The 12,829-nt window shown below is 46.6% G+C and overlaps 1 protein-coding gene across 3 annotated transcripts in view; it reads left to right on the top strand.

Moving 5' to 3' along the window:
- ldb1 (LIM domain binding 1) overlaps positions 1-12,829 on the top strand; it is a 55,311-nt gene that overhangs the window by 9,069 nt on the left and 33,413 nt on the right. The window contains exon 2 of one of the 3 annotated variants that reach the window (XM_033034159.1): positions 3,398-3,630. In XM_033034159.1, coding sequence (XP_032890050.1) covers positions 3,606-3,630 — 25 coding nt within the window. In that variant the 5' untranslated portion in view covers positions 3,398-3,605. Of the gene's footprint in view, positions 1-3,033; positions 3,631-12,829 lie in introns of those variants that run through there. The other 2 variants (XM_033034161.1, XM_033034158.1) reach the window with 2 other exon arrangements.

Here is a 12,829-nt window from a genome sequence, read left to right as displayed (position 1 = left end):
CTGGGAGTCCACATCTCCGAGGATATGACATGGGCATCACACGCCTCAGCACTCGTGAGTAAGGCAAGGCAGCGCCTTTACCACCTCAGGCAATTGAGGAAATTCAGAGTGTCTCCGAGGATCCTCCAGTGCTTCTACGCAGCGGCGGTGGAAAGCATCTTGTCCGGGAACATTACCATCTGGTTTGGGAATTGCTCTGCCAAGGACAAGAAGGCTCTGCAGAGAGTAGTGCATTCGGCCGAACGCACTATGGGAACTTCACTTGCCCCCCTGCAGGAACTATACATCAGGAGGTGCAACTCCAGAGCCAACAATATCATGAGAGACCCCTTCCACCCCTGCAACGGACTGTTCCAACTGCTACGGTCAGGCAAACGCCTCTGTTGCCATGCGGTGAGAACGGAGAGGTTGAGAAGGAGTTTCTTCCCAGAGGCCATTCGGACTGTAAACGCCTATCTCACCAGGGACTAACTCTACTGAACGTTTTTCCTTCCATTATTTATTATGTAAAAGAATATGTGTGTTATGATTGTGTTTATAGTTTGTTTGGTTGTTTGTCTTTTGCACAAAAGTCCGCGAGCATTGCCACTTTCATTTCACTGCACATCTCGTATGTGTATGTGACAAATAAACTTGACTTGACTTGACAGAAATATCCTTCCTCAAATTGATGTAGATGACAAACAGTAACAGTCCCAGCACTGAAACCTGAGACACAACTACTAATCACAGGCCTCCAGTCCGAGAAGCAACCTTCCACCATCATCCTCAGCTTTCTTCCATGGAGCCAATTTACTATCCATTCATCTATCTCTCCTTGGATCCCATGCGATCTAACCTTCCAGAGCAGCCTACCTTGATGATTGCCTTACTGAAATGCATGTGTATAACATCTACCGCTCTGCCCTCATCGACGTTTTTGGTCACGTCTTCAAAGAAATCAATCAGATTTGTGAGACACGAACTCCCACGTACAAAACAATGCTGACTATCCCTAATCAACCCCTGCCCATCCAAATGCCTGTATATCCTATCCCTCAGAATACTCTCTAGTAATTTTCCAGCTACAGATGTTAAGCTCACTGGCCTATAGTTCCCAGCATTTTCCCTGCAGCCCTTCTTGAAAAGAGGCACAACATTTGCCACCCTCCAGTCTTCCGGCACCTCTCCTGTAGTTAAGGACGACTTGTAAATTTCTACCAGGGCTCCCGCAATTTCCTTTCTAGTTTCCCACAATGTCCTCGGATATATCTGATCAGGCCCTGGAGATTTGTCTACCTTCATACACAACAGTACCTTCAATACTTCTTCTCCCAGGTCCCGTCTGGTAAAAGGTACTGAAGCTTGAAAGCACGCACCACCAGACCCAGGAACAGCTTCTTCCCCTCTGTTATCATCAGGCTTCTGAACGGTCCTTCCGTAAGCTAGGGTACTTTCCGATTTATCTCTAACCCATTGCGGACATTGGACTTTGTCTCTGGAACTGATGTGATACAATACTGAGAATTATATTCTGCACACTGTATCTTCTCCTTTGTACTACCTATTGTACTTGAGTTTGACTTGACTGTATGTGTAGTATTATATGATCTAGTTGAACAGGATGCAAAACAAAGCTTTTCACTGTACCCCGATACACATGACAGTATAATAAACATAAACCTAACCCTGCGAATCCCATTCAATGAAATCAGCCCTGGTGCAATGACCTGTTGGTGCGCAGAGCTCTCAGATCGATGTGTGTCCTGTGCAGAAGGATCCTGCGTGCCATGCCTGCAGTGAGTGCAAGTCCAGAGTAAGTAGCGTGGTCAAGAAAGCTTTCACCACATTGGCCTTCATGAGTCAGAGTATTGAGCATAGAAGTTGGGAGGTCATGTTGCAATTGTATAAGACATTGGTGAGGTCAGTTTTTGTCACCCCATTAAAGGAAAGATGTTGTTAAGCTGGAAAGGGTGCAGAGAAGATTTACGAGGATGTTGCCAGGACTGGAGGGCTTGAGGTTTAGGGAGAGGTTGGCAGGCTAGGACTTTATTCCTTGGAGCTCAGGAGGATGAGAGGTGATCGTATAAAGTTATTACAGCTGTTTGCATTTCAGTTTAACTTGGCATCATGTTTGGCGTAAACATTGTGGGCAGAAGGGCCTGTTCCTGCTGTATGTTCCTGTATGTGTGTTTATCCTGTATGCTAGGTACTGCTTTGTTCTTTAGAAGGCCCCTCACTTGTCTGAGGCAGGTCTGGCCATCTGCCCAAGGCGATCAGTGTGAACACAACCCTCCTTGTGTCCACGAACAGAAATTACTTTAAGGTCGATTATCCTCAGGAATGCCTTGTTTGGAGTTGGACTGGCCTTGGGAAAAATGCCTCGAGTCTCAGAAAGAGGGAAATCTGAAAATGATTAACAATGAAAGAGTCTGAAGAAGGGTCTCAACCTGAAACGTCACCTATCCATATTCTCCAGAGATGCTGCCTGACCCGCTGAGCTACTCCAGCACTTTGTGTCTTTTTTTGTAAACCAGCATCTGCAGTTCCTTGTATCAGCCAATCTATTCCCCTTTCAAATTCAGGCAGGGTTACACATTTGCATCTCGCAGATCATGTGGGGTTGGGTGGTGAATGAAGGGACGAGGAATAAGAAAGAGAGAGAGAGAGACAGGAGCAAGAGAGAAAACAAGAGAGAGGTGAGCGAACCGGGGAAAAGGAGAGAGAAAGAAAGAGGGTACACAAAAATGCTGGAGAAACTCAGCGGGTGCAGCAGCATCTATGGAGCGAAGGAAATAGGTGACGTTTCGGGCCGAAAGAGGGTGGGAAAGGAAGAGGGAGGGGAAGAGCAAAGGAGAAAGAGAAAAAAGAATGAGGGGGAGACGGAGGGGAGGAGCATGAGAGAGAAAAGAGAAACAGTAAAACAGAGAGGGGAGAGGGTGGGAGGAGCGAGGGAGAGAGAAAGAAAGAGAGAAACAGAAAGAGAAGGAGGAGCAAGGGAGAGAGGGGAAGGGAGAAGGAGGGGAGGAGCAAGGAAGGAGAGTGGGGGAGTGGGGAAGGTGACTTTATTCGATAAACAAGGGCAGGAACAGCCAGCCGGAAGGGACTGTAGTTGGGATTGTGGAGAGGGGCGTTGATGGACAGTTGGAGAAATTTCACTGAGGATTTTACACTGAGCAAAACAAGCCTTTAGAGAGGGCGCGAGAGAGAGACGAAATCTGGGTCACATGCTTGTTCAGTCTTTGCCATCCGCCGTTTCCTGGGTTACAATGCCAGTCTGACTCTCCACCCACCGGGAAATTTTTTTTGCCTTTGCATATTAATGACTAGAGGTATTCTGTCTTTGAGGGAATGAATATTCGCTGCTTCCTGTTTGCCTGACGGCTCGTCTTTTTTTCCTCCTCTCTCTCCTTCCCAGCGATTCCAGTACGTGACATCAACACACACACACACACAGGATACCATGAAGTAGGGAGGGAGAGCGTAAGAGAGAGAGAGGAAGGGGGCAGAGAAGCTGCGTGTCTCTGCTTCTCGAAACCAGAAGAAGCTCAGCGAAAAGAAAAGGATTTAAAAGGAAGCATCTTTTCTGCCCGCACGCATAGGAAGGGAGTTCAGAGATGTGAAAAATGTCAGGAGGCTGCTCGTGTCCTGGTGAGTACTGTGCACTCCTGCAACTAATGGCTAACCAATTAACTTTACTGATGTGGAAATGTGTGCTTTATCTGAAACTGCCAGTTAGGCCTGTGGCTGTGTTTTACTCTTGGTTTCAGTGAGGGAGGGAGAGAGAGCGAGGGGGAAAAAAGCCTTAATGTCTCTGTATTTTTTGTATGCGCGCGGTTGAACCATTTTAGATTTGATTACTGAGGGTTTTCTCCTCCAATGGACGTTCAACAAAATGATGTCTGATGAATGTTTAATTTTAATTTTCCATGCACTCTCACACGCACGCATGCATCCCTACGCATGCACCCACAGGCACATGCATACCCACACATGCACAGGCACACCGACACATGCACAGGCACACCAACACACATGTACTTACGCACACAACACCTCCCCGCATGCACACACGCGCACATGCACACCCAAGCAGGCCTGAGCGCACCAACACGCGCACACACACCAACATGCACACACGCAAAACACTTAGCATGCACACACATGTTACGCCCACCCACACACGCAAACTTGCACACCGACACTCACACACATAGACACACGCAAACACATATAGTGTGAGTATGCACAGGTAGCTGTTGTGTATTTGGCAGTTTCGTACGCCCCCCCCCCTCCCCCCCACACCACAACAGTGTGACAGAGTGAGGGTCTGGAACTTCCAGCAGCAACATCATCTGCAAACTTTTACATTTTTGCCCCCAAGAGTGACCGATCATTTCCCTCAGTCACCCTGGGGCCAGCACTGTGACCTATGCATGAAGCAGCAGCTCGGACCTCTTCCTCTGAGTGAGTTGTACATCATAGGTCCTTAGCAGACATGATGCCCAGAGTACTGGGTCTGTCATCACTCACCTGGCTGGTCATCCACGGCCTCCGTGCTGAGTGCACGGGCAAACCGGCACCATTGCCACTGCTCAGGTTTACGAGGATGTTGCCAGGACTCGAGGGCCTGAGCTACAGAGAGAGGTTGAGCAGGCTAAGACTTTATACCTTGGAGCGCAGGAGGGTGAAGGGTGATCTTTAAGAGGTGCATAAAATCATGAGAGGAATAGATTGGATGAATCTTTTACCCAGGGAAGGGGAATCAAGAACCACAAGACTTTGGTTTAAGGTGAGAGGTGAAAGATTTAACTGGAAACTGAAGGGTAACTTTTTCACACAAAGGGAGGTGGGTATATGGAACGAGCTGCCAGAGGAGGTAGTTGAGGAAGGTACTATAACAGCATTTAAAAGACATTTCGCCAGGTACATGGATAGGAAAGGTTTAGAGGTACGTATATAGGTTAAACGCAGTCAGGTGGGATTAGCATAGAGGGTGCATTATGGTCGGCATGGATGAGTTGGGCCAAAGGGCCTGTGTCCGTGCTGTGTGACTATATATGTCCTCCCGTGCCTCACCCCCCCCCCCCCCCTCCCTCCTGTTCCTCGGCACACAGTGTCTCTGATCCCCGAACCCCCCCCCTCCCTCCAGTATAGGGTGCCTGCGATTCCTTCTGTCCCCACCTTTTGCAACTGAAGGAGTGGTGTTTAAGATGCTTTTGGACAACCTCAAAGACAAGTCTGGCGCTGTTCTCCTCAGACAATGGAGGAGTTGATATTAGAGTTTGAATTTGTTGAGAGTTTCAGTGGGGGGGGGGGGGGGGGTCGGTAACGAAGGTGATTTGCCAAAGAACAAGATAATGAACAGGCTGTAGGTAAGAACTAAAGACTTTTTACCTGGGTGAGAATTAATATTAGGCTGGACCTCTTATTAGCTGAGGATGTGCTCCAAGTTGCCCCAATTCCACCTGATGTGACGTTACAGAATAATAAAAGGCATCGATAGAGTGGATGTGGAAAGGATGTTTCCACTGGTGGGAGAGTCTAGGACCAGAGGTCGTAGCCTCAGAATTAAAGGGCGCTCTTTTAGAAAGGAGGTGAGGAGGAACTTCTTTAGTCAGAGGGTAGTTAATCTGTGGAACTCATTGCCACAGAGGGCTGTGGAGGCCAAGTCGGTGGATATTTTAATGGCAGAGAAAGACAAATTCTTGATTAGAATGGTTGTCAAGGGTTATGGGGAGAAGGCAGGAAAATTGGATTTGGAGGCAGAGATCGGCCATGATTGAATGGCGCAGTGGACTCGATGGGCTGAATGGCTTAATTCTACTCCTATAACTTGTGAAAAAATGGGTATGGGCAGCACAGCAGTGCAGCTGGTAGGTCCAATGCCTCACAGCACCAGAGACCTGAGTTTGATCCTGACCTCGGGTCCTGTCTGCATGGAGTTTGCATGTTCTCCCTGTGACAGTGAGGGTTTTCTCCGGTGCTCCGGTTTCCTCCCACATCCCAAAGATGTGCGGGTTTGTTGGTTAACTGGCCCTCTGTAAATTACCTCTAATGTGTAGGGAGTGGATGAGAAAGTGGAATAACGTAGAACGAGTGTGATGGGTTGAGCGACGGTCGGCGTGGACTCAGTAGGCCCGAAGTGGCCTGTTTCCACATTGTATCCCTAAACTAAAAAGCACAGGGAATGGAAGGATATGGATTATGTGCAGGCAGATAAGAATTGATCTTGGCATCATGTCACAGACATGGTGGGCCAAAGGGCCTGTTCCTGTGCTGTACTGTTCTATGTTCGATATACAGTGATGGTGTAGCGGGTAGGTTAACAGACCATTAACACAGAGACCCCGAGCAAACAATCCAACGAGTGGCAGTAGAATTTTTATTCAGCTCATCATCTGGAATTTTAAAAGCACTTGTAATAATTCTAGATTGAGGTAAACAAAAATCTTCCATTTCATTAATGTCCTTTGGCAGAGAAAATGTCGAATTCACCCTGCGATTCGGCTGAGCAAGCAACTCATGATCATTACTTTAAAACAGAAGAAAATGTTCCCACACAGATCGTCTCTCTGAATCCGAGCCCAGTCGCTTGACCTTGCAAAATCCTCCTCCACACCTGGGAACAGCTGTCCCATCGCTGCCAGGCACAAGGGCAGCAGGCGAAGGGAATGCCATTACCTGCTGCTCCCCTCCCTCCCGCCGCCCAGACTTGTGGTACTCCAGCTCCTTCCACCGCCCTGAACCTCTCCCCCTCCACCATCATTCACCCAGGCCACTCCTCACCCACACACATTGGGGGTGGGCATTTACAGAGGCCGATTAACCCACCAACCCCTATGGTCTCTGGGATGTGGGATTGATTGAAAGATACAGCAGGGAAACAGGCCTTTCGGCCCAGCAAGGCGCTCCACGATCCAGCATGTTCCAGGCACTCATAACCCTTTAAAAAACTTGCCTTTAACATTTTCCCCTTTGACCTTAAAATTAAACCCTCTAGTCATAGACAACAAGGTTCTGACTGTCTATATTATCTAGGCCTCTCATCATTTTATATGTATAAAATGAACTGTATATATAGTTCTATCAGATCTCCCCTCAATCTCTGACATTCTTGAGTAAACAATCCAAGTATGCCTAACCTCTGTGGACAGCGAATACCGTCTAATCCAGGCATCATTCTGGTAAACCTCCTCTCCACCCTCTCCAAAGCCTCCACATCCTCAGGAAGTCGTGATGCAGGTTTATTGGACTTTGGTCAGGCCCCAATGGGGCAACCAGAACTGCACACAATACTCCAAATGCGGCCTGACCAAAGCTGCATCATGACGTCTGGACTCTTACCCTCAATGCCCTGGCTGATGAAGGAAGCATCCACAGAGTGTTTTAAACAGGGTAGAGGAATCAAGAACCCGAGGACATAGGTTTAAGGTATGTAAATAGCTCGTTCTAAGCTTCCCCCCAGTCTAGTTTCAGTCAATAAAATACTAAGTCAAGCACTTGCGCATCTAAAATTTATTTTGGAAAAACACAATAACAGTTCCCCACTACAATACCTAACCACCGCGGGTTCGATCCTTGTATCTGCTTGGCCAAGCCCTCATAGCCGCGTGCAAGCAGAGACACCAAAAGGTCACGCAGTCCCAAGCGTTCTTCCAGAAGATCGACACAGGACCTCGTGGGAGCTACCTTTTATAGGTCCCCGAACCTTGAGGGGCCGAACCATATGGGGGTGGACTCTTTACAGTCCAATAACAAATATCGATTAACACAGTACATGATAGACATTTCCCATACCAAATAACAATAATACATTGTATTTGAAAGGAGCTTCTGGAAGGAAGCAAACATAGCAACATTTGCCCAGATATTCAAGAAACCCAGACAAGGCTCAACATTTAACCCAATCAACATCTAGCAAAGTAAAGTTTTGCAACATTATATACAATGTGTACGTCTGGTTTGCATTCACCCATTCCGTTTCATGCAATTTACCCCTAATTGTAAGAAGCTGCAGATGTCCCAATTCTTTTCCTGCAACTCTGATCTGGGCTCCAGACAAACCGGCACCATTCTGCAGCTTGTCCCAGTTCTGCATAAGGCACATTTAAATTGACCAAATGGACTAGCAGCACTGCAACCGTTACTCAATTTTAGTGTCCTGGCAGCCCCAATTTGGCCAGAATTAATAGAAGCATCCACAGGGAGTGTTTTACACAGAGTAGAGGAATCAAGAACCAGAGGACAGAGGTTTAAGGTGAGAGGGAAAAGATTCAATAGGAACCTGAGGGGCATGGAAAGATCCGCCAGAGCAGGTACTATAACAACATTTAAAAACACTTGGACAGGTACATGGATAGGAAAGGTGTAGAAGGACATGGGCCAAACAGTGGCAAATGGGACTAGCTTTTATGGGCATTTTGGTTAGTATGGATCAGTTGGGCCGAAGGGCCTGTTTCCATGTTGTATGACTATAATAGCTACATACAATGGACATTAAGTACCGCGGGATGGGAGTTGGAATGTAGCATTGAGACAAGGCATTGCACAGCACCATGTTAAATAGAGGTGCGGACTCCAACAGTCTATAAAAGGGTCCTGACCCAAAACATCACCATCCATGTTTCCCAGAGATGCTGCTTCACCTGCTGAGGTACTCTAACACTTTGTGTCTTTTTGTTTACTAAACTAGCATCTGCAGTTCCTTGTTGTGAAGGAGAAATTTTAAATGCTTTACCTATATTCTTGATTAAATGCTGAACATTGAAATATTACTACTTGAGCTATGCTCGAGATTAGGAGCTGTGCATTGAGGCATTACACAATTAAGATTGGGGAACTATATGAGACTGGCAAGGCTTACTTCATAATGCGGTCTACAGGCCAACGGCTAACTTTGGACTAACTGAAAGGTACCGTTGGGCCGCGGGAGGAAACGTCTGTGTAGTTACACCGAAAATATGGGAAGTAACTGGAGAATGGAGAAGTGCAGAAGGTGAACATGTCTGGAAATTGGGTCGTTAGTGCTGAGTATGTGAAAAAAAAAACAGTAACTGACCTATTGGCCATTTGTACATCTGTTGGCATTAGATAAGAATAACTTGACTCTTGACCAACTGTAAGACCATTTGTATTATGTAATCAAACTCATGATCACCCTCGAGTGCTTCTCGTTTTATGTGTATAAATATGCTGCTTACCCACTCATTCAGTGAGTGGGTCTCCGAGAGACAAATAGTATGAAACCATACTGTTTGTAACTCCCCCACTCCCGGTACCATAATAAAGCTTGATTCTTTTAATGATAATTTATCTGATGTACACTTTTGTCTTCTAATGAACTTTTACAGTGTGTGGCTGAACGATTGTATTTGTATTGTGTTACTGTGTGATGGGTAAAGTGAAGAACTTTTTAATGGAAAGGCTTAGATTCCTGTTCAGATCTCACCAAGGCAACTCCAGAATGTAAATGTTGTTAATTAAATAAATCTGGAACACTTTAAAAAACAATCCACCAGTCGGTGTCAGTTCTGGTAGCAGTGACAATGCAACAAAGGCCTGCCCTCTTCACGGATGCTCTTGGGGGAAGGTATAGGTTTATATACCTTGTCATGCGTACTGAGGTACAGTGAAAAGCCTTGTTTTTGCATGCTGCCTGACCCGCTGAGTTACTCCGGCACTTTGTGACTATTTGACAGAAATCCTCACTGTAATATTCTTTAGACTTTATAGATACAGCGTGGAAACAGGCCCTTCGGCCCACCGTGTCCATGCCAACCAGTGATCACCCCGTACACTAGCAGCATCCTACACACTAGGGACAATTTACAGTTTACAGAAACCAATTAATCTACAAACCCACGTGTCTTTGGAGTGTGGGAGGAAACCAGAAAGCTTTTTTCCCTTCTGTTGGATGGGAGCAGGGAGAAGAAGGACTGACTGGGGTGGGACAAGTCTTTGATTGTGTTGGCTGCTTTTCCAAGGCAGCGTGAATTAGATGGAGTCAATGGTGGGGAATCTGGTCTGTGTGATGGACTGGGCTACATCAACAACTCGCTGCAATTTCTTGCAGTCTTGGGCAGAGCTGATCCCAAACCAAGTTGCGATGCAACCCAACAAGCATCTATATCTTCAAGAAGCTTTCGAGCTTCTCTATATTCTGCCAGAAGGGAGCAGGGGAGAAGGTATGTCCGTGGTGGGACAAGTCTGAAACTGCTGTATTGATTCAGTTTGGCTTCCTTGACTCCAGACTCAGCAAACATCTCTCTGCAAAGGGCCAGCAAGCCTCTCCGTTCAAAAGCAGCAAATGTAAGCCTTGGTTATGGCAGCCACATCCCCCGAGTGAATAATGGAAAGCTCACACTTTGCCCTGTCAACATTTCATTAAATTCCGACCAATATTCATCCCACATTCAACGCTGCTAAAACCACAAACGCTCCCACACACTCGCACTGTTTGTGTGAGCCATGCTTCTTCGATTGCGAGAATTGACTGCACTTACCATGGGCGGCACAGTGGTGCAGCTGGTAAAGCTGCTGCCTCACAGTGCCAGAGACCCAGGTTCAATCCTGACCTCAGTACTGTCTATGTGGAGTTTGCATGTTCTCCCTGTGCCTACACATGTTTGCTCCTGTTTCCTCCAACATCCCAAAGGTTTGTGGGTCTGTATGTTAATTGGACCTCTATAAATTGCTCCTAGTGTGCAGGGAGTAGATGAGAAAGTGGAATAACATAAACTAGTGTGAACGGGTGATCGATGGTCGGCTTGGACTCAGTGGGCCGAAGGGCCTGTTTCTATGCTGTATTTTTCAATCAATCAAATACTTGGAAGAATTTCCGAAGAAGGGTCCTGACCCGAAACGTCATCTGTCCATTCCCTACACAGATGCTGCCTGACACACTGAGTTTATGTTGTACTCAAGATCCCAGCATCTACAGTTTCTTGTATCTCCAGAACGAGTCTATCCATCTCTTGCTGTTACCGATAGCAGTTCTATCATTTCTGATTAAATGCCTCTTTCTTAAATGATAAAAGTTATAACTTGGTTGAATTCTCCATCCGAAGGAATTCCCTGCAAAGCTTGAGCAAAAAGTGCCGGAGAAACTCAGTAGGTCAGGCACCATCTGTGGAGGGAATGGACAGACAACGTTTCAGGTCGAGACCCTTCTTCAGTCTGATGGAGTAGGGGGGAGAAAGCTGGAAAGGAGAGGTGGGGGCGGGACAAAGTCTGGCGAGTGATAGGTGGGTACAGGTGAGGGGGGTGATTGGCAGGCTGGTGTAAGTGACAAAGGCTGGAGGTGAAAAAGAGGCAAAGGTATGTCGGATAAGGAGAGAAGATGAGTGAAATGTGAAGCTGGAGTGAGGGATATAGGTGGAAGGGGACAGTCACATTTGCATGTGTATTTACAGAGTTATACAGCATAGAAACAGGCCCTCGGATCTGAAGATGGGTCCCGACCCAAAACATCACCTATCCATGTTCTTGAGAGATGCTGCCTTACCTGCTGAATTACTCTTGCACTTTGTGTCTACCTTTGACACAAATGTGACAATAAACTAAAATAAACAAAACACTAAACTAAACTTGTAATGGGGCGATCTGAACTGCACGCAGTATTCCAAACACAGCCTAACCAAAGTTCTATAAAGCTGCTTCCTGACTTGCTGACTCTTATACTCAATGCCCCGACCGATGAAGACAAGAAAACTGTCCGACTTCTTTACCGCTCCATCTACCTGTGTTGCCACTTTCAGGCGATTATGGACCTGGGCCACAAACACTAAATCACTTTGAGAGATCAGTGAGTTATATTATCAGTGACAAAGGGGGAAATGACGCGGGTGGGGGGAATCTGTAACTTTGTAAGTGCCCTTTATGGGCGACTATTTGCATACCTTGGCAAGGTATGCAAGCAAAGAATTTCACTGTGACTTGTCACGTGACAATAAAGTATTCTATTCTATTCTATATTTTGCCGCGTCCATTGAAAACGTGATTTCTTTATCCCATGCGTTGCCGGATCAAATGCACAGATCGGGAGTGGATGGGATGCTCCTGCTATCAAAGAATGAAGTGAAACAGTAACGAGCTTGTGGATTCAGTGGAACCATTTGGCACAACATCTGCTGCAAACTCTTGTGCTGGTTGGGGATTTCCTGAACCTTGAGACTCACTCTGAAAACTAACGACTGGAACTGTTTGACAATTAGACCACTTGCCGTGACTCTGATGTGGAAACATCACAAATAATGTGACTGTCCGACACAGCAATAAGGCAGGAATGTTGATTTACACTAACGTCTCTGTTCTTACCTGCTTTAAATAAAAATACAGTCTGAAAAGTACAAAGTCACAGAACTGTACAGCACGGAAACAGGCCCTTTGGCCCACCTTGTTCATGCTGACCAAGTTGGTGTACTGGGATAGTCCCTTTCCCCTATATTTTGCCCCTATTCCTCTAAACCCTTCCTATCCATTTATCTGTCCCAATGTCTTTTAAACATTGTAATTGTACCTGCTTCTATAGTTTCCTCTGGCAGCTGGTTCCAGATACGGACTCCCCTCAGAGTGAAAATGTTGCCCCTGATATTCCTCTTAAATCTCTCCCCTCTCACCTTAAGCCTGCGCCCTCTAGTTTTAGGATCCTCTACCCTGCGGAAAAAGGCGGTGAGCGTTCACTTTATCCGTGCCCCTCGTGATCTTGTACACCTCAATAAGGTCACCCCTCAGCCTCCTACGCTCCACAGAAAGAAGCCCCAGCCTATCCAACCTCTCCCTGTAACTCAAGCCCGCAAGCCCAGGTAACCTGGTGTGAAGCTACCCCTCTCTCTCAGCCAGGGGCCAC

The sequence above is a fragment of the Amblyraja radiata genome, chromosome 15, assembly GCF_010909765.2.
Source record: "Amblyraja radiata isolate CabotCenter1 chromosome 15, sAmbRad1.1.pri, whole genome shotgun sequence".
Lineage (NCBI taxonomy): Eukaryota > Metazoa > Chordata > Chondrichthyes > Rajiformes > Rajidae > Amblyraja > Amblyraja radiata.
This window is presented reverse-complemented; position numbering and strand designations above follow the sequence as displayed.